This window comes from Rhincodon typus, chromosome 6 (genome assembly GCF_021869965.1).
Source record: "Rhincodon typus isolate 14 chromosome 6, sRhiTyp1.1, whole genome shotgun sequence".
NCBI lineage: Eukaryota > Metazoa > Chordata > Chondrichthyes > Orectolobiformes > Rhincodontidae > Rhincodon > Rhincodon typus.
The window spans coordinates 4,365,551-4,387,983 of record NC_063337.1 but is presented as its reverse complement, the minus strand read 5'-3'; the positions used below and the strand labels follow the sequence as shown (position 1 = coordinate 4,387,983).

General features: G+C 44.3%; 1 protein-coding gene across 2 annotated transcripts in view; it reads right to left on the bottom strand.

Moving 5' to 3' along the window:
• Window positions 1-5,378: 5,378 nt before the first annotated feature.
• rsf1a (remodeling and spacing factor 1a) overlaps window positions 5,379-22,433 on the bottom strand; it is a 102,739-nt gene continuing 85,684 nt past the window's right edge. For both annotated transcript variants that reach the window (XM_020518572.2, XM_048597769.1), the window contains 3 exons: window positions 22,171-22,364; window positions 19,797-19,982; window positions 5,379-5,898 (listed from right to left, as the gene is read on the bottom strand). In XM_020518572.2, coding sequence (XP_020374161.2) covers window positions 5,396-5,898; window positions 19,797-19,982; window positions 22,171-22,364 — 883 coding nt within the window. In that variant the 3' untranslated portion in view covers window positions 5,379-5,395. The remainder of the gene's footprint in view (window positions 5,899-19,796; window positions 19,983-22,170; window positions 22,365-22,433) is intronic.

Sequence of the window (22,433 nt, the reverse complement as noted above, 5' to 3'; positions counted from 1 at the left end):
ACAGGCTATTCCACAACAGTACCTGTATGTTACGGAGGGGAAAACGGGTAAGAGAACACAAATTTCTTGTGACATTTAACTCACCAGACCTGCAACCATCTGCACAGTACACAGTGGTACAGCTCCAGACATAACTGGAGGTCTCTGATGGACAAATCTACAATTGCACTGCACTGTGATTTGAGACCATGTGGACTAAATACAGCACGTTAATTCGCACAGTCCCAGTGTCGATATACTATTGACTGTGACAACTGAGGAGCAGTGTTTTATTTTGGAATTTTGAAATTGTTGATAGGCAAATAGGAAAGTCAACAGAAGCAGTCTTGTTAAAATGATTCCAGTTTAATACTACCACCAGTTGTGGAAGTGCATTTCAGCTATGAATAGCTAGTTTGATATCTAAAATGGGGTTGAGAAAGGTTAAATTTGGGAATTAAACCCTTTTTTGGGAAAGTAACGATATTCAGGGGAGAAGGGCATATATGAATCACCCATTTCAAGAACTCAGTGGAAATTGGCTTCCTTCTGCATTGTGACAGTTCTTAGACTGTTGTGTAAATAGTTTAGCGACCACCTTGGAAAAGGAGCAGAACGTGCAGAAGAATATCACTATCATCACAGTGAATGTCCATACAAACTGTCTCTCCCTACAAATTAACCACCAGATCAAGGGGAGTAACTGTCCCTTATAACATTTTCTTCATCTCCCTAAGCTGCTGACTCCTGCTTGGGTATAAATCCTGCGAGTGCCTTCTGTTGCAGAGGCAAAGATTCCTCAAGCAGGTGCTCTACTCCCCAGCTTTGAAACGGCAGACAAGCCCCAGGTGGACAGAGGAAGCACTTCAGTGATACCCTAAGGCCTCACTGGCAAAGTGTGGCATTCCCACAGACACCTGGGAATCACCAGCCCAAGACCATTCAAAGTGGAGTGGTGCATCCAGGAAGGCGCGGAGCACCTCAAGACTTGTCATTGGGAAAAGGCGGAAGCGAGGTGAAAACAGGGAAAGGCGCATGCAGCCACACCACTGCCTCACCCACCCCTTGCCCAAACCACCTTTTGCCCCAAGTGTAACAGAGCCTTTGGTAGCTGCATCGGCCTGTACGGATACAGACTCACCCTTCAAGTGGCAGAGTCATCCTTGTTTGCGAGGGACCGCCAATAAATGAACAAATGACAGGCAAAGTGGTCAGTATTCATCCGAGGGCTCAGGACGGTCTTTCTGGTGTGAGGACTACCACAGCTGAGTATAAGTTCATGTTTTCCAGTGGGAAAACAAACACAGGAACTTTACATGGCTAAAGGATAGACAACCAGAAGGCTGGGTTTAAGATGACTGGCAAAACGATAGGAAGTGAAATGAGAATGATTTTCAAAGAACAAAGAACAAAGAAATGAGCGATCGAGGTGTTCAGGTCCATTGTACCCTGAAGGTGGCAACGCATGTGGATAGAGTGGTCAAGAAGGCATATGGCATGCTTTCATTCATTGGACGGGGTATTGAGTACAAGAGTTGGCAGGTCATTTACAGTTGTATAGGACTTTGGTTCGACCACATTTGGAATATTGCGTACAGTTCTGGTCGCCACATTACCAAAAGGATGTGGATGCTTTGGAGAGGGTGCAGAGGAGGTTCACGAGGATGTTGCCTGGAATGGAGGGCGCTAGCTATGAAGATAGGTTGAGTAGATTAGGATTATTTACATTAGAAAGATGGAGGTTGAGGGGGGACCTGATTGAGTTCTAAAAAATCATGAGAGGTATAGACAAGGTGGATAGCAAGAAGCTTTTTCCCCCCAGAGTGGGGGACTCAATTATTAGGGGTCACGATTTCAAGGTGAGAGGGGAAAAGTTTAAGGGAGATATGCGTGGAAAGTTCTTTACGCAGAGGGTGGTGGGTGCCTGGAATGCGTTGCCAGCAGAGGTGGTAGAGGCGAGCACGATAGCGTCATTTAAGATGTATCTAGACAGATACATGAACGGGCAGGGAGCAGAGGGATACAGATCCTTGGAAAATAGGCAACAGGTTTAGATAGAGGATCTGGATCGGCGCAGGCTTGGAGGGCCGAAAGGCCTGTTTCTGTGCTGTAATTTTCTTTGTTCTTTGAGAAAATATAATTGCTTATTTAAATGAGTCAAAGCATTGCACGATAGGGAAGTGGACGTTAATTCAATAGTGGCTGTTTAAAGGGAACTGAACGACTATGTGGAAATTGGTATGGGGAGCAAGGGTAGAGCAGCAAGTGGAACTAATCGGATTGATTTTGGAAAGAGCTAGTACATACATGATGGCTGAATAACCTCATTCTGTGCTGTCTGACTGGATAAGTCTCAGTCACAGGAGTGTCTAAGAGTAGAAAATCAGTCTGACTACTGCCTCTACACCCTCTCTCCAAATACAGGGATACTAATCATACAGACCCTTTCCAAAACTTTGGCTGAGATTAGCTACACTGGGAAAAGCAAGCAATCAAATCTGGCATCTTCTGCACTGTTCAACTCAATTTGTCCAAATAGTGCCATATGTGAAGCTCAATGATGAAGAATTTCTGCTGTTCCATTATGTAGCAAGTAGGGAGTTCAGGCACACCTGTAATTCACACCCTACCAATCCACCATTCATACGTAATCACATCAGCATGCATTGCAGTAATCTTTCAAAGATCCTTAGACAGCGCCTTCCAAACCCACGACCAGTATCACTTACAAAGACAAGGGGATCAGATACATAGGAACCCCACCACCTCCAAGTTCCCCTCCTAGCCACTCACCATCCTGACGTGGAAATATATTGTTGTTTCTTCAGTGTTGCTGGGTCAAAATCCAGGAATTCCCTCTCTAAGGGCATTGGGTGTTGACATACAGCAGGTGTACTGCAGTGGTTCTAGAAGGCAGCTCACCACCACATTGTCAAAGGCAACGAGGGACGGACAAGAAATGTTGGCCCATGCAACGCCTGTGTACCTCGAGTGAATAAAAATAAATTTCCTTTCCGTCCCCATTTCAAAGTGACACTGTGCAGTCACCTAGAGGAAGACTTTGCGGTGTACCAGCCATGTGATAGTTGACAACTAACTTTGTCCATTGATGCATGCAGCAATGACCCAAGTCTTGGCCATTTGTTTTAGGGTTCGGTGAATGTACAGGCCTGTCGCTTTTTTTGGGTCTCTGGCAATGGTTACACTCTACACCCCGCTTCACCTAGCCTTCAACCACTTTGTTGTTTCTTCCCCCATCATGTGTTTATCTAGCTTCCTCTTCTGGGCCTTCTGAAACAATCCTCATAGACTGACCCACATTTTGAGACGTTCAGTCACAGCTTAATGTGGAACACTGACCCTTCACCCACGAAGAAATACGGGAATAAATATTCCCTTTGCTGCACCCGGCATGTAGCCGAGAAGAACACGTGGAGATGATTGTCGGAACAGGCTCAAGGGGCTGAATGGCTACTCCTGTTTCATTAAGGGAGCCCGCCAGAAACGCTGATATGTTTATACTGCAAGATCTAGAATGCCTTGGCCTAAAATTGTCAACAATGTATTCTGCTGCAAGTCAGTACTGCAGTATTGTGTGCTGCCACAGTTATAGTGTTGAATGGCTACAAGGAGGTGAAGCAAGGAGCAAAGCGGTCAGCTATTATTACAGCTAGCAGGCAAATGGACAGGGGACACAAAATTCAGGAAAAGCGGCTTCCGTGTTGTGACACCAAGAATCAACGTGCACTTTTTCTTAAAAGTAGGGATATAATAATTTCATTAAAGAGTACAAAGATGGATTAAAGTAGCCTGTATACAGGACAATGGACTTACTACCACTGTACTAAAAAGTCAACTGTTAACAACATGAATAATCAACATTCATTCTTTTGTTCAGTACCCCAAATTTGACAAAATGTTTTCGCAAAGCACATCAAGGCGAGGTACCGTGACAAACAAAACTACTTTGAACAGGATTGTGTGTTACGATGCTTTGCAGCAAGTTTGACACCATCTGAAAATGATACTTCACGTGTTATATATAATATAACCATATATTATATATCGTATTTCATTCAGATAATGGGTCTATTTCAAGCAAGCAAAAGCAATACCTTAAAGAAATAATCCTTCTGCTTCACCCACTTAAAGGTCAGATTTGGCTGTGAGGGTGTCCTCAGTCCAAGAGGCTATTGGCACTCATTGCACCCTGTTGTCGTGGTTTTGAGGGGGCTGGGTGTGGGGGGAGTGGTGGGAAATATATCAGTGAAATTTTTGTATAAGGCAGAGAGCAGTGATGAATTAAAGCTCTGCTTGATGATCCTTCCCCACACCAAGTTCATGCTTTCTCAGGAGTCAGAGCCTGCCTGTCCCCCACCTTCCTTCACCGCCTCTGCTTTCCTTTGAAGAATGTCCAAGTACCTCTGTGTCAGGTAGGTTAAATTGAGCATTAAAACAGACCGCAATCCAAGTTCAAAATCACCCAGCAGGTTAGATGTATCAGCATTAAGCCTGAAGTTCAAATAGAGGCACCTAGGAAGAAATGATCTACTTAAAAAAAATCTAAAACAAAAGTGACAATCTGAGCACTTTAGGGATGCTCACAGTGCTATGACAGCCAATGCTACAGCGTAATGACACTGTAGCAATCAACTGCAGTACTGGTATGCATTACAGAGATCTATTTTATAGCACAGCAGAGTTGACTAGAAATAGGTTTTCAAAATGGGCACCATTTACTGCACTCACTACTACAGTCGCTCCTAACTCAAAAGCACTGAATGTCACCTACCGAAAAATTTGGCGTTCTTTCGGAAATATTTTTGATCCAGGTACATGGTCAACTAAATGGTGTTAGGATACTACACATCATACTTAAAAAGTCTTTTTTTCTGTATAGATATATATATATATATTTTCTTAAAAAAAAGACAAAGACATTAGAGGGTCAAAACAATCTTTCTGGAATGAGGGAGAATTTCCACTCGTTTTCCCTGGCACCAATCCCCCCACCCCCAATCTTTACCTACTCATTTTGGGAAAAGGGGAGTCCTGAAAGGGAGGTGAACATCTTTCTTTCCTTTAAGAAAAGAACCCCGAAATGGAACTTTCATCATCCACATTATGTTGGACCAAAGGAAATGCAACTGCACGACATAAAAATGAGCGTAAAAGGAACCTACAGTGTTAAGTATCTCAAAAATTGGTCAATTCATGAAAGGGGAGAGGAGAGGGGCAGGGGAATAGAGGCCAGAGAGAGGGAGAAAAGAAAACAGGAAGTGGGTGCAGGAGAATCTTGCTCTCTGGAGTAGTGAGGGGGAGGAAACAAAACAAGCAAACCAAAAAGACACACAATAACTGGCCAGATGTACAGCTACTATGGAATAAATTATTTGAACTAGTGTAAAAAGAGTTCTTATATTTGTTCATTATTACAAACATATTCTACAAGGTCAGTTACTCCCAAGAGGTCATCTTCTTCTTCCTCCCCTCCATCACCTCCTGCCTCCACTCCCGCCTCAGAGGCCATAGCTTCACAGGCTCCATTCAGCGCCGGGCTGGGAGTGGGGTTAGTGTCCTTGGCCATTTGGTTCTTCTCACTGGTTCTGCTGATTACGTTTTCCGAAGCCTGCCCCGCACTCTGTCCATTGGTGGAGGGCAATACCACCAGGCCGCAGTCCAAAGAGCTGGTCTCCTTCCCTACCTCCTCCAGCTCCTCCTCCTCTTCATCGCTCATCAGCCGGTACTTCTTGCTGTAATCCCGGGCGGGTCTGCCACGGAACCTGCTGGTCAGCGCTGGCTCGTCTTCATCCTCATCATCGTCCTCCTCCTCATCCTCATCCTCGATCCTGTTCAGGCGTTTCCGTTGTGGTCGTTCATCCTCCTGCTCTTCATCTGAACTTCTGCTTCTGGAACTCTCTAGAGAAAACAATCACTTTGCAATTATTTTAAATAAAGTACAAGTGCGTTTTTCATAAAAAAAATTTTACTTTGCTGGACAAGTTGAGGGACAATTAATTCATAAGCAATTTCTAAAAACATGAATTTTATTTAGGAGATGTGGAGCTTTTCTTTCTTGCCCACACCTAGTTGTCCAGAAAGCAGTTAAGAGACAACCACATTGCTGTGTGTCTGGAGTCACATACAGACCAAACCAGGTAAGAACTGCAGATTTCCTTTGCTAAAGGATATTGCAGAACTAGACACGGTTTTCCAACAATCAACAATGGTTTCATGGTCATCATTAGACTCTTAATTCCAGATTTGTTCATTGAACTCAAATTCTACTATCCAACTGTAGTAGGATTCGAACCAAGGTCCCCAGAACATTACCTGGGTCCCCTAGATTTCTGGGTCATGCACAATGGAGATGAGAGCTTCTTCCAATCTGTTCTAATAAAGTACTGACGTGGAGGTGCGGTGTTGGACTGGGGTGGACAAAGTCAAAAGTCACACAACACCAGGTTATAGTCTAACAGGTTTATTTGAAATCACAAGCTTTCGGAGCAGCGAAGAGAAGCACTTCTCTCCGCTTCACCTGACGAAGGAGCAGTGATCTGAAAGCTCGTGTTTTCAAATAAACCTGCTGGCCTATAACCTGGTGTCATGTGATTTCAAAAAGAACAAATGGCATCTATTGTTATATTTTCTATTTCGCACAACCATCCCAACCATGAAATTCCTGAATTAAGGGAAACTATGACCTACATCATAAAGGACGTAATAGCAGAGCATTCAAGTTAAGTAATATAATCAAGCAGAATCAATGTGGATTCAGGAAGGGGAAATCTGGCAGATTTATTAGAGTTCTTTGAAGAGATAACAAGCAGGATAGATAAAAGGAAACCAGTAGATGTAGTATATTTGGATTTCCAAAAGGCATTGCATAAGGTCCCGTACAAAAAGCAACATATGATTAGACCTCATGGCATTGGGAGTTATGTATTAGGATGGATAGAGGATTGGCTAACTAATAAAAAAAGAGAGTTGGGAGAAGTTGGGCATTTTCAAGATGTCAATCTATAAGTATGGTGTGCCACACTGGTCAGAGTTGGGGCCACTATTAGTTACAACATATATTAATGACTTAGATGACAGAAGTGAATGCAATATCACTAAGTTTACAAATGACAAAAATAGGTGGAAAGCAAGTAGTTAGGATGACACTTAACACAGGGTAAGCAGCAGCTGAAAATTTTGCAGGTGGAGTATAATGTGGGGAAATGTGAGATTATGCATTATAACAGAAACAATAGAAAAGCTGGATAACATTTTAATAGAGATACTACAGAAAACTACAAGTGAGGGAGTTGGGAGTCCACATGCATAAACCACAAACCTCGCAAAACTCAGCAGGCAGTAGGAAAGGCAAATGTCACCTTTATTTCAAAGGGAATGGAGCATAAATATGGGAAGATCTTGCTAAAACTATACAAGTCACTTGTCAAATCACAACAAGAGCAGCTTTGGTCCACTTATTCAGGAAAAGATGCGTTGGCGATGGAGGTAGTTTAAAGTACGTTCCATTAGATTGACCCTGGATATGGAGGGATTTTCTTATGAAGAGAGGTTGAGTAGATTGGGCCTGAACTCATTGGAGTTTAGAACACAGAACATAGAACATTACAGCGCAGTACAGGCCCTTCGGCCCTCGATGTTGCACCGACCTGTGAAACCAATCTGAAGCCCATCTAACCTAAACTATTCCATTATCATCCATATGTTTATCCAATGACCATTTAAATGCTCTTAAAGTTGGCGAGTCTACTACTTTTGCAGGCAGGGCATTCCACGCCCTTACTACTCTCTGAGTAAAGAACCTACCTCTGACATCTGTCCTATATCTATCACCCCTCAATTTAAAGCTATGTCCCCTCGTGCTAGCCACCACCATCCGAGGAAAAAGGCTCCCACTGTCCACCCTATCTAATCCTCTGATCATCTTGTATGTCTCTATCAAGTCACCTCTTAACCTTCTTCTCTCTAACAAAAACAGCCTCAAGTCCCTCAGCCTTTCCTCATAAGATCTTCCCTCCATACCAGGCAACATCCTGGTAAATCTCCTCTGCACCCTTTCCAATGCTTCCACATCCTTCCTATAATGCGGCGACCAGAACTGTATGCAATATTCCGAGTGCGGCCACACCACAGTTTTGTACTGCTGCAACATGACCTCATGGCTCCAAAACTCAATCCCTCTACCAATAAAACCTAACACACCGTACGCCTTCTTAACAACGCTATCAACCCGAGTGGCAACTTTCAGTGATCTACGCACATGGACACCGAGATCTCTCTGTTCATCCACACCACCAAGAATCTTACCATTAGCCCAGTACTCTGTATTCCTGTTACTCCTTCCAAAGTGAATCACCTCACACTTTTCCGCATTAAACTCCATTTGCCACCTCTCAGCCCAGCTCTGCAGCTTATCTATGTCCTCTGTAACCTGCAACATCCTTCCACACTATCCACAACTCCACCGACTTTGGCGTCATCCGCAAATTTACTAACCCATCCTTCTACGCCCTCATCCAGGTCATTTATAAAAATGACAAACAGCAGTGGCCCCAAAACAGATCCTTGAGGTACACCACTAGTAACTGAACTCCAGGATGAACATTTCCCATCACCCACTACCCTCTGTCTTCTTACAGCTAGCCAATTTCTGATCCAAACCGCTAAATCACCCTCAATCCCATGCCTCTGTATTTTCTGCAATAGCCTACCATGGGGAACCTTATCAAACTCTTTACTGAAATCCATATACACCACATCAACCGTTTTACTCTCATCCACCTGTTTGGTCACCTTCTCAAAGAACTCAATAAGGTTTGTGAGGCACGACCTACCCTTCACAAAACCGTGTTGACTATCCCTAATCAAATTATTCCTTTCTAGATGATTATGAATCCTATCTCTTATAATCCTTTCCAACACTTTACCCACAATCGAAGTAAGGCTCACTGGTCTATAATTACCAGGGCTGTCTCTACTCCCCTTCTTGAACAAGGGGACAACATTTGCTAGTCTCCAGTCTTCTGGCACTATTCCTGTAGACAATGACAACATAAATATCAACGCCAAAGGCTCTGCAATCTCCTCTCTAGCTTCCCAGAGAATCCTAGGATAAATCCCGTCCGGCCTAGGGGACTTATCTATTTTCACACCTTCCAGAATTGCTAACACCTCCTCCTTATGAACCTCAATCCCATCTAGTCTAATAGACTGTATCTCAGTATTCTCCTCGACTACATTGTCTTTTTCCTGTGTGAATACTGACGAAAAATATGCATTTAGCGCCTCTCCTATCTCTTCGGACTCCACGCACAACTTCCCACTACTGTCCTTGACTGGCCCTAATCTTACTCTAGTCATTCTTTTATTCCTGACATACCTATAGAAAGCTTTAGGGTTTTCCTTGATCCTACTTGCTAAAGACTTCTCATGTCCCCTCCTGGCTCTTCTTAGCTCTCTCTTTAGGTCCTTCCTGGCTAACTTGTAACTCTCAAGCGCCCTAACTGAGCCTTCACGCCTCATCTCTACATAAGCCTCCTTCTTCCTCTTGACAAGAGATTCAACTTCTTTAGTAAACCACTGTTCCCTCGCTTGACCACTTCCTCCCTGCCTGACAGGTACATACTTCTCAAGGACACGCAGTAGCTGTTCCTTGAACAAGCTCCACATTTCAATTGTGCCCAGCCCCTGCAGTTTCCTTCTCCATCCTACGCATCCTAAATCTTGCCTCATCGCCTCATAATTGCCTTTCCCCCAGCTATAACTCTTGCCCTGCGGTATATACCAATCCCTTTCCATCGCTAAAGTAAACGTAACCGAATTGTGGTCACTATCACCAAAGTGCTCACCTACCTCCAAATCTATCACCTGGCCTGGTTCATTACCCAGTACCAAATCCAATGTGGCCTTGCCTCTTGTTGGCCTATCTACATACTGTGTCAGGAAACCCTCCTGCACACATTGGACAAAAACTGACCCATCTCAAGTACTCGAACTATAGCGTTTCCACTCAATATTTGGAAAGTTAAAGTCCCCCATAACAACTACCCTGTTACTTTCGCTCCTATCCAGCATCATCTTTGCAATCTTTTCCTCTACATCTCTGGAACTTTTTGGAGGCCTACAGAAAACTCCCAACAGGGTGACCTTTCCTTTCCTGTTTCTAACCTCAGCCCATACTACCTCAGTAGACGAGTCCTCATCAAACGTCCTTTCTGCCACCGTAATACTGTCCTTGACTAACAATGCCACACCTCCCCCTCTTCTACCACCTTCCCTGATCTTACTGAAACATCTAAACCCCAGAACCTGCAACAACCATTCCTGTCCCTGCTCTATCCATGTCTCCGAAATGGCCACAACATCGAAGTCCCAGGTACCAACCCATGCTGCAAGTTCACCCACCTTATTCCGGATGCTCCTGGCATTGAAGTAGACACACTTCAAACCACCTTCCTGCCTGCCGGTACACTCCTGCGACCTTGAAACCTTATTTATGACCTCACTACTCTCAACCTCCTGTACACTGGAGCTACAATTCAGGTTCCCATCCCCCTGCTGAATTAGTTTAAACCCTCCCAAACAGCATTAGGATATTGGTACCCCTCTGGTTCAGTGTAGACCATCCCGTTTGTAGAGGTCCCACCTGTCCCAGAATGAGCCCCAATTATCCAGGTATCTGAATCCCTCCCTCCTGCACCATCCCTGCAGCCACGCGTTCAACTGCTCTCTCTCCCTATTCCTCACCTCGCTAGCACGTGGCACGGGTAACAAACCAGAGATAACAACTCTGTTTGTTCTAGCTCTAAGCTTCCACCCTAGCTCCTTGAATTTCTGCCTTACGTCCCCATCCCTTTTCCTACCTATGTCATTGGTGCCTACGTGGACCACGACTTGGGGCTGCTCCCCCTCCCCCTTAAGGATCCCGAAAACACGATCCGAGACATCATGGACCCTGGCACCTGGGAGGCAACACACAAACCGCGAGTCTCTCTCGTTCCCACAGAATCTCCTAGCTGTCCCCCTAACTATGGAGTCCCCAATGACTAATGCTCTCCTCCTCTCCCCCCTTCCCTTCTGAGCAAGAGGGACAGATTCTGTGCCAGAGACCTGTACCCCATGGCTTACCCCTGGTAAGTCGTCCCCCCACAACAGTATCCAAAACGGTATACTTGTTTTTGAGGGGAACGGCCACAGGGGATCCCTGCACTGTCTGCCTGTTCCCTTTCCGTCCCGACTGTAACCCATCTACTTTTTTCCTGTACCTGAGGTGTGACTACCTCCCTGTAACTCCTCTCAATTACCCCCTCAGCCTCCCGAATGATCCGAAGTTCATCCAGCTCCAGCTCCAGCTCCAGTTCCCTAACGCGGTTTCCGATGAGCTGGAGTTGGGTGCACTTCCCGCAGGTGAAGTCAGTGGGGACACTTGTGGTGACCCTTACCTCCCACATTCTACAGGAGGAGCATGCAACTGCCCTAACATCCATTCCCACTGTTCTGAATTCCCACACAGACTATTAAAAAAAAACTAGTAACCTTACCAAATCAGTGCTCAGAACCTTTTTTTTTGGTTAGAGGAGGAGGATGGGTGGGAGACACTACCTAGGTAGTGTTTCGGGTAAAGCAACTGCCCAAATATATTACCTCACTTACTCACTCCAAAAATGGAGTCACGCAAGAAAAGACTTTTATAATCGAAAAGCTTACCTTCCCAGGCTGCCCTCGCGCTTCCTCCCGGACTCCCGCCGCTGAAACAACTGAAGGATGAAGCGACCTTATTGAAACATAAGATTCTGAGGGGGATTGACAAGGTAGGTGCAGAAAGATGGACTCTCCCACCAGGAAAACTAAGACCAGAGAGCAAAATCTCAGACTAAGAGGTTGCCCATGTAAGACAAAGAGGGGAGGAATTTATTCTCTCAGAAGGTAGTGAACCTGTGGAATTCTTTCCAGCAGAGGGTTGCTGAGGCTAGGGCATTAAATATGTTCAAGTTTGAGATAGACAGATTTTTAATCATTAAGGTAATAAGGGATTGTAGGGATAAGAATACAAGAATTAGGAGCAGCAGTAGGCAATTCATTCCCTCCATCCTGCTACATCATTTAGTATGCTTATGGTTGATCTCATCTTGGCCTCAACTCCACTTTCCTGCCCATTCTCCACAGCTCTTCAACCTGCTACTAATTAAAAATCTGTCTGTCTATCTTCTTACATTTGCTTAAGTATCCACTACATTCTCAGGTAGACTCTCAATTCTTTGAGAGAAATAATTTCTCCTCACCCGTTTTAAATCTGCTATCCCTTATCCTAAAACAATGACCTTTTTGTTCTAGATTGCCCCACATGAGGAAGCATTGTTAATCCTCTTTAGCATCTTATATACCTCAATTAAATCTCCTTTCATTCTTCTAATCTTCAAAGAATGTGGGACGAAAGTTTTAGCAAAGATTTGTAACTTGGGTTGAGGTCTCACTGACGATGTTACCTAGAATGGTGATGAAACATCTGAACAAAAACAAGCCAGCTCGGCAAGCAAGTCAACAACCTCAATGTAGGGCTTAGCTGCTCAATTTCTCTTCATAAGATAAATTCCTCACCTCTGGAATGATGAATCATATCTGGATAACGCAAGAAAGTGTAGTTGAGGATTATTGGATCTGCCATGATCTCATTGAATGTTGGAGGAGACTCGTTAGGCCAATTGCCTACTTCCGCTCTTACATATTACAGACTCCCTCTCAGTCCAAGGGCAATTGGGAATGGGCAACATGTGGTGGCTTTGCCAGTAACACCCACATCCCATGAAAGAATAATGAACTCTAGATATACTGGATGTATGGTTAGGAAGTGAAAATCATTCAGCCCCTCCACTATTTGAGGGCAGTTCAAACAGTTCAGAGAAGGTTTACCAGACTAATAACTGCAATGTGTAGGATGTCTTATGAGGAATGTTTGGACAGGCGTGCATTGTGTAATCCACTGTAGTTTAGAAGAGTGAGGAGACTTGACTGAAATGAATAAAATCCTGAGTGCTCTTAACAGGGTCTATGTGGAAAGGCTGGTTCCTCTTTTGGGTGAATCTAGAATTGTGTTACTAAGCTTGGCCGATTTAATGCAGAGATAAGGAGAAAGAGCAGGAATCTATGGAACACTTTTTCATAAGGCAGTGGGGTCCTTGAGCATCTTTAAAGCAATGGAGATAGATTCGCGATAAACGGTTGCGGTGGTGTGTGCGCGCGCGCGCACGTGCCAACCAATATCGTACTGTAATCCGATCAGCCATGATCTTATTGGATAGCAGAACAGACTTGAGGCCAAGTGGCCTAATCCTGCTCCTAATTCGTACATTTGTATGGATCTATTTGAATCCCATTATGCAGTTACTATTGAATATGTTTGCACCACCCTTCACAGCTGGTTTATTGGTAGGTATTAGCTATTTTAGGAGCCATAGGTCAAGTTTGGACATGCCCAGTCTGATTGTTAGCTTTGCGACAATGGACAATTAGAACAAAAAGAAAAGCAGTTCTTTTCCTCGTGAGATTAGTAAAGTCTTGTCACAGAATAAGGGGAGAATTAAAAAACATTTGCTGCATGGTATGTGCATATTATGGGTAACAATTAAATCATTTCATGTGATAAAAAGAAATTGTAAAATTTGCTTCACATGCAGTTATTTATCGGTCTTTTACTCTGGAACTACCGGACTCAGCCAAGATAGCAGAAACACAATATGGTGACATGGTGAGACTTGGGGAGGAGCCAAACAATCTGCTTCTGTAGCATTAATATTCAACGTAATTCCAGGATTGAACTGAGAAGTGGCAAGTAACATTGACGCCACACAAATGCCTGGAATTGACCATCTCCAAACCGAAACAATCTAACCATCGCCCTTTGACATTCAATAGCATCACCATTACTTAATCTCTCACTATTAATATCCTGGGAATTACTATTGGCCAGAAACTGAACTGGACCAGCCATAAAAATACTTGCTACAAGAGCAGGTCAGAGGTTAGGAATTCTGCAGCTAGTAACTCACCTCCTTACTCCCCAAAGCATGTTCACCATCTACAAGACACAAGTCAGGAGTGTGATGGAATATTCCCCACTTGCCTGGATAGGTGCAGCTTCAACAGCATGCAAGAAACTTGACAGCATCAAGGACAAAGCAGATCACTTGATTGGCACCACATCAACAAACATCAATCCCTCCACCACCAATGCACAGTAACCCCAGTGTGCACCATCTACAAGATGCACTGCCAAAATTCACCAAGGCTCCTTAAACAGCATCTTCAAACTCATGACCACCATCATCATGAAGGACAAGGGCAGTGAATACATGGGAACTTGACCACCTGCAAGTTCCCCTCCAAACCACTCACCATCCTGATTTGGAAATATACTGCTGTTCCTTCACTATCGCAGGGTTAAAATCCTGAAATTCCCTCCCTAATAGCACTGTGGGTCAACTTGCAGCACATGGACTGCAGCGGTTCAAGGCGGCAGCTCGCCATCACCTTCTAGAGCAATTAGGGATGGGCTATAAATGCTAGTGCGGGACCTTATCCAATTTTTTTTTGAATCAAAATATATTGCATCCACTAGACCCTCTGTCTGTACTGCTTGTTATCTTCCAAAAGAACTGTAATAAACTTGCTGGGCATGTTATCCTCCTCATGAAGTCATGCCGACTCTACTTGATATTATGTACTTGTAATAGCAGAGCGTTTATATCATTCATCATGGACTCTAATATTTTCCTAATGACAGATAATGAACTATCTGTGGTCTCCAGTTGCCACTTTTTCTCTCTTTTTAATGTTGGGTGTCACATCAGCAGTTTCCAATTCTCTGGAAATTTTCTACAATTTAAGGTTTCCTGAAAGATTACGACTAATGCATCCACTCCATAGCTATCACATATCCTACGATGCAACCCATCAGACCCATGGGACTGATCTGTCTTTAGTTACATTAACTTCCTTCATACTTTTTTGCTCGTGATAGTTATTGCATTTAGCTCCTCTTCCTTTTTTGGCCCTTGAATATTTAGAATTTTTTGGAATAGTGTTAGTGTTTTCGCTGTGAAGACTGACAGAATGAAATTACTTCCACACAACCTCATTATCTAAGCGTCTGTGAACGCTTTGGCCTCTTACTTTTATACATTTAAGGAACTCTTGCTCTCTATTTTGATATTACTTGATTTTTGGTCAATTTTTTTCTTAAAAAAAGTATTCCAATCTTCTAGCTTACTACCAACCTTTGCCATATTGTATGTTTTTTCTCTTTCAATTTCAATCTATCTTTAACATCCCTGGTTAACCAAGGTTGTTTTATTCTGTTCGCTGGAACCCTTCTTCCTCACTGGGATATACTTTTTTGTAAGTCTTGAACTATTTTCTTAAACATCTGCCTCTACTGTTCCTCTATTGTTTTCTCTGCTAAGTTCCTTTCCTAGTCCACTCTAGCTAACTCTGCCCTCATTACTTTATAGTTGCCTTTACTTAAGTTTAGCACTGTTGTTTTCAAATAAACCTTCTTGCTAAAACTGAGTGCTAAAATTCAACCATATTATGGTCAACTGTTTCCTTCAATCTTTTACCTGAGATTACTTATTAAAGCTGATTCATTACACATTATCAGATCCAAAACAGCCTGATCCTTGGTTGGATCCAAAACATGCTGTTTGATGAATTCAGGAGAGTTTTGGTCAATGAATTCTTCCTCACGGTTATCTCTGCCTATTTGATTTTCTCAATCTAAATGAAATTAAAGTCACCCATGATTAAGTAACACATTTGTTAAATGCCCTTATTAAATCCTGATTTATTCGGTCTTACCATTTGGTTACAGTTAAGGAAACTTACAGACGACACTCACCATTGTCTACTTCCCCTTGTTACTTCATATCGTCACCCATATGGATTCTACATTTTTTGATCAAAACTCATTTCCTGTTATTGTATTTATTTCATCTACTACTGACAAAAGCTATCTCAACACTCTTTCTTTCCTGCCTGTTTTTTCCAAGTCATATACCTCGAATTTTAGTTCCTAGCTTTAATCACCTTATAACCAAGTACCTGGAATGGTGACATGATCATATCCATTATCCTTGATCTATGCTGTTAATTAATTACTTAAATGCCATTAATTTTACCTTTTTACTATTTCCCCACTAACACTTTGAACCTATTGGTCGTTATTTTCTGTACATGTATACTGTCTCTTCCTGTCACACTGTGGGTATCATTAACCAAATAGCTGGCCTGCAACACTGCCATAAGAGATAGTAGGAACTACAGATGCTGGAGAATCCGAGACAACAAGGTGCAGGGCTGGATGAACACAGCAGGCCAAGCAGCATCATAGGAGCAGAGAGGCTGACGTTTCGGGCCTAGACCCTTCATCAGAAAAGGGGGAGGGGAAGGGGGTTTTGAAATAAATAGGGAGAGAGTGGGAGGCGGATAGAAGAGGGATAGAGGAGAGGATAGGTGGAGAGGAAACAAACAGGTCGAAGAGGCGGGGATGGAGCCAGGAAAGGTGAGTGTAGGTAGGGAGTTAGGAAGGGGATAGGTCAGTCCAGGGAGGACGGACAGGTCAAGGGGGCGGGATGAGGTTGGTCGGTAGGAGATGGAGGTGCGGCTTGAGGTGGGAGGAGGGGACAGGTGGGAGGAAGAACAGGTTAGGGAGGCAGGGACGAGTTGGACTGGTTTTGGGATGCGGTGGGGGGAGGGGACATTTTGAAACTTGTGAAATCCACATTGATACCATTGGGCTGCAGCGTTCCCAAGCGGAATATGAGTTGCTGTTCCTGCAACCTTCGGGTGGCATCGTTGTGGCACTGCAGGAGGCCCAGGATGGACATGTCGTCTGAGGAATGGGAGGGGGAGTTGAAATGGTTCGCAACTGGGAGGTGCAGTTGTTTGTTGCGAACCGAGCGTAGGTGTTCTGCAAAGCGGTCCCCGAGTCTCCGCTTGGTTTCCCCGATGTAGAGGAAGCCACACCGGGTACAGCGGATGCAGTATACCACATTGGCAGATGTGCAGGTGAACATCTGCTTGATGTGGAAAGTCTTCTTGGGGCCTGGGATGGGGGTGAGGGAGGAGGTATGGGGGCAGGTGTAGCACTTCCTGCGGTTGCAGGGAAAAGTGCCGGGTGTGGTGGAGCTGGAGGGGAGTGTGGAGCGGACAAGGGAGTCACGGAGAGAGTTGTCCCTCCGGAAAGCAGATAAAGGTGGGGAGGGAAAGATGTCTTTGGTGGTGGGGTCGGATTGCAGATGGCGGAAGTGTCGGAGGATGATGCGTTGGATCCGGAGGTTGGTGGGGTGGTACGTGAGGACGAGGGGGATTCTTTTTTGGTTCTTATTGCGTGGACGGGGTGTGAGGGATGAGGTGCGGGAGATGTGGGAGACACGGTTGAGGGCGTTCTCGACCACCGAGGCGGGGAAGTTATGGTCCTTGAAAAACGAGGACAACTGAGATGTACGGGAGTGGAATGCCTCATCCTGGGAGCAGATGCGGCGGAGGCGAAGGAATTGGGAATAGGGGATAGCATTTTTGCAGGAAGGTGGGTGGGAGGAGGAGTATTCTAGGTAGCTGTGGGAGTCGGTGGGCTTGAAATGAATATCGGTTTCGAGGTGGTTGCCCGATATGGAGACAGAGAGGTCCAGGAAGGGGAGAGAGGTGTTAGAGATGGTCCAGGTAAACTTAAGGTTGGGGTGGAAGGTGTTAGTGAAGTGTATGAACTGTTCGAGCTCCTCGTGGGAGCACGAGGCGGCACCGATACAGTCATCAATGTAACGGAGGAAGAGGTGGGGTTTAGGGCCAGTGTAGGTACGGAAGAGGGATTGTTCCACGTAACCTACAAAGAGGCAGGCGTAGCTTGGGCCCATGCGGGTACCCATGGCTACCCCCTTTGTCTGTAGGAAGTGGGAGGAATTGAAAGAGAAGTTGTTGAGTGTGAGGACGAGTTCGGCTAAGCGGATGAGGGTATCAGTGGAGGGGGACTGGTCGGGCCTGCGGGACAGGAAGAAGCGGAGGGCCTTAAGGCCATCTGCATGGGGAATGCAGGTGTAGAGGGACTGGACGTCCATGGTAAAGATGAGGTGTGGGGGACCGGGGAATTGGAAGTTCTGGAGGAGGTGGAGGGCGTGGGTGGTGTCACGGACATAGGTAGGGAGTTCCTGGACCAAGGGGGAGAAAATGGAGTCTAGATAGTTGGAGATCAGTTCGGTGGGGCAGGAGCCGAGCCTCTCTGCTCCTATGACGCTGCTTGGCCTGCTGTGTTCATCCAGCCCTGCACCTTGTTGTCTCGAACACTGCCATAAGCTTTTGTTTTGTAAATCCTACATTTCCTCGCTCTCAACTACCTCCCCTCCAGCCCTAAATATTTGTTTAAGGCCCTTTCTAAAGCCTGCACCACCACAACAGTGCCTTTCTATCCAGTACTGGATGACCTATCAACTGAAACACATTCCTCCTACACCAATCTTTGAACACTGCATTTATCTCCTTGATATTACTTACCCAATGCCAATTTGCCAGTGGTTCAGGTAGCAATCCAAAATACTGCTTTTTAAGTAGGCTTCTAACTGTTCAAATTCTTCCAGTGTTACATCTTATTAATGCTGTTGGTACCAGTGGTGATTAAAACTGGATCTGTCCCCTCTCACCGCAAGACCTCGCAGACCTGGAGGAGACTTCCTCAGCCACGGCACCAAGCAGGTAATACAGCCTTTGGGACCAGTGTTCACAAGTTGTGTTAGGCAGGAAGGAGGAGCAGAGGGATTTAGGCCAGTGAGCCCCTCCAATGTAATCTGGAACAACTCAAGAAGGCCCAGTTACAAAAGCCGGGCAACGCAAAAAGGAACTATAAATTGCGCTGCAATCTAGGGGAATTGGTAGTCTCATTAGACTGGTAATACAGACTGGCAATTTATTGGTAGCACGGTGGTTAACACTGCTGCCTCACTACACCAGGGACCCAGATTCGATTCCAGCCTTGGGTGACTGTCTGTGTGGAGTTTGCACATTCTCCCAGTGTCTGCGTCGGTTTCCATCGGGTGCTCCGGTTTCCTCCCACAGTCCAAAGATGTGCAGGTTAGGTGGATTGGCTGTCCTAAATTGCCCTGTAGTGTTCAGGGGCCTGCAGGCTAGGTAGGTTAACTATGGTAAGTGAGGGGTTACGTGGATAAGTTGGGATGATCTTCAATGGGCCTACCTGTAGGGATTCTGCGACAGAAAGGTCAAAGCTAATGCTCTGGGGCATGGGTTCAAATTCCACCATGGAATCTGGTAGACTATGAATTGGATTCTAAATCTGGAATTGGAGGCTAGTATTAGTTTCATAGTGCCATTACTATCATCGATTGCTGTCAAAACCAAAATTGTTTAGTAATGTCCTTTAGGGAAGAAAATCTGCTGTGGGTCCGGCCTCTGAAATGACCTAGCAAGCCACTCAGTTCAAGAGCACAAGAATGGGGAACAAATGCCTGCAACACCTGCATCCCTTGCAAGAATAAACGAAATAATTAACATTGTAAAAAAATTAATCCATATCCACAAATTCTAACAGAGAAGACGGGCAAGTTAGAAGCAAGCTGCTTTAATGGCCAGTTGGGCAGCCTTGGAGCTGAGGTAGGGGAATGCACACAGGCTGGATATTCCTAGAATAATGTGAGGGATTTTTTTTTTAATCTGAAAATGCAAAGGTTTTGCAATTGAATCAGTACCTTCACAATGCTGAAGAAATGAATTATGAGGCAAATGGAGAATGATTTTCTTACCGTCGCTTGCTGTAATGTATAGTCTACGTTTTCGTCCCCTTAGTCTTTCCTTTCTACTCGCACCGCTTTTCATAGATTTCTCAGATTCAGAATCTTCCCTGTAGTTCACTTTTTTAGCCTGGTTCCGCTTTGATCGCCTCCTCCTCATATCTAATATGTCACTGTAACAACTTGACCCTTCACTCTCTGTAGAAGAGAAGACACTTGTTAATAAACCAAGCACATTTCAAGCACGTGAACCTCAGGTGAAAGGAGGAAGATTTTTACATTATGAGACATAACTCAATAACTGGTAGTCTTAAAATGAAAATTAATTGTAGATGAACCTGGATTCAAATCTCATGCCTTTTGAACTAATATTTGATCAATTTTAATTCAAGGAAAAGATTTCTGAAGTAGAATTTTCAGATCTGTTACACACAATGTGCCATGACGTGAACAGAACCATGATTCAGCTTACAGACCGCAGTCATATTGCCAGTTGCAGCCTACTCAATATCAATGCCCCTCCGTGCTTTAGGGCGGCACGGTGGCTCAGTGTTTAGCATTGCAGCCTCACAGCGCCAGGGACCCAGGTTCAATTCCAGCCTCGGGCGACCGTCTGTGCGGAGTTTGCACATTCTCCCCGTGTCTGCGTGGGTTTCTTCTGGGTGCTCCAGTTTCTTCCCACAGTCCAAAGATGTGCAGGCTAGGTGGATTGGCCATGCTAAATTGCCCGTAGTGTTCAGGGGTGTGTGGGTTATAGGGAAATGGGTCTGGGTGGGATGCTCCAGGGGTCAGTGTGGATTGTTGGGCCAAAGGGCCTGTTTCCACACTGTAGTGATTCTATGATTCATAAGCATCGACTATTAGCAGGCAAATTTTAATGTTGAGAAAGATGGCATGTGTTTAAACGCACGAGATAGAAAGCTCTATAGGATTCCAAAGTGATCTCATCAGACAACAAAAGGAATTTTTAAACCCTGGTTTCACACCAGGCTAGAATTCCAAAGAAGTTATTCTACTTGAAATGTTAACTCTGTTGCTCTCTCCAGATCTGCTGAGTTTTGCCAGAACTGTGCATTTTAATTAGAGATGGGCCATGCCCACTGAAGTTCCAATTGGTGCAAACCACCACTTAGTTTTTTGGGAGCTTGATCAGATGAAAGAAAGAAGACACTTGTATAGTTTCCTTCATGACCGTGGGACATTCAGTATGGTTTTTGGCTAATTATGGACTGTTGAAGTTTTTGTAACGTAGGCAATATAGCAGTCCACTTGTAATCAGCAGGGTCCTTAAAACAGTACTGTTATAATATTTGGATTAGTCAGTCGTTAATGGTTTTTGGCTGATAGGTAATTATTGCCTAGAACATCAGGAAAACACTGTTTCTCTTCAAAATAATGGCTCTGGGATTTTTTGAAAAAAAACTTTCATCTGAGGGGGCATACAGGCCCTCAGTTTAATACCTCCTCTGAAAGATGAACTCTAACACACTGTCCATTGCCAGGATATTTGGGTTGTGTTGGAATCTCATCCTCAGAGGTGTGCAATAATCACTGACCCTTTTGAACCAAACTTTACCTGTCCATTCCCACACATCCATAACCCAACTGTGTTGTCCCATTCCTATATCAAGTTTTCAAATGAAATTAGTCACTGCCAAGATGTACCATTTTGACCAAGCTTTCAGTCACCTTCCTATTATCTCCTTATGCAGATTAGTATCAAACTCTGTTTGATGGCACTCTTACAAAGTGCTTTGGGATATTTTACTGCGCAGGTGTCACATAAATACAACTTGTTGTGAAGCAATTAATGCCATTCCTCCTATCCAACTCCCTTACCCAGTCCTCTACCAAGCAATGGAACTTAAATTGCAAACATATGAAAGCAGTAGCCATGATAATGCGATTCCAAGCTTGGTCCCTTGGACCGTGCCACCAGAAATAGAACATTGTCACAATTCAAGGTACTGAACATAAAGTCAGTGTCACTTGCAGTCAATGTTAAGGTACAAAGACTCAATTTTTCAGAGTGATAGCTTGAAATGTTCATTTATTCTGATCTTTTAAAAACTCTCTCAAAACACTGCATTGCAACATACAAATTAGACACGGAAACTAGAAATGCAAACACTGACTGAGTTGACACAAAGCGTTGCAACACTTGAAGGTTCCTGTCTGTAAGGAGTTGATTAATATCTCTGTTGGGTTGGAGTCAAAACACCAGTTAGCCTTAAATGCATTGGGATGTCTGAAGTTGTGAAAGGCATTCTAGAAATGCATCTCTTCTTAGTAAAATTTAGCCTCATGCACGCTGGCAACTGAGTATTTCAAACTCAACAAATTCAGAACAGTAGGGAACACAATCAGGGCGTAAAACCCTTTTTACCTCCATGTTCTTCTTCATCCTCCTCATCCTCATCAGAGTATCTCTTAACTTGTCTTCCTCTCAACCGCCAACTCCTCCTCATTGGCTCCACGTATTTCCGGTGCCTCCCTCTCCGAACCTCAAAACCCTCGTCGTCATTTGAGGCAGGGTCTGCCTCACTATCTCTGTCAGAGATCTCAAACTCTTCTTCACTGCTAAATGGGTAAATGTTTTTGTAAAAAAAAAAGTCATTAATTATGGTTCATCACTGGCTTGCTATTTCA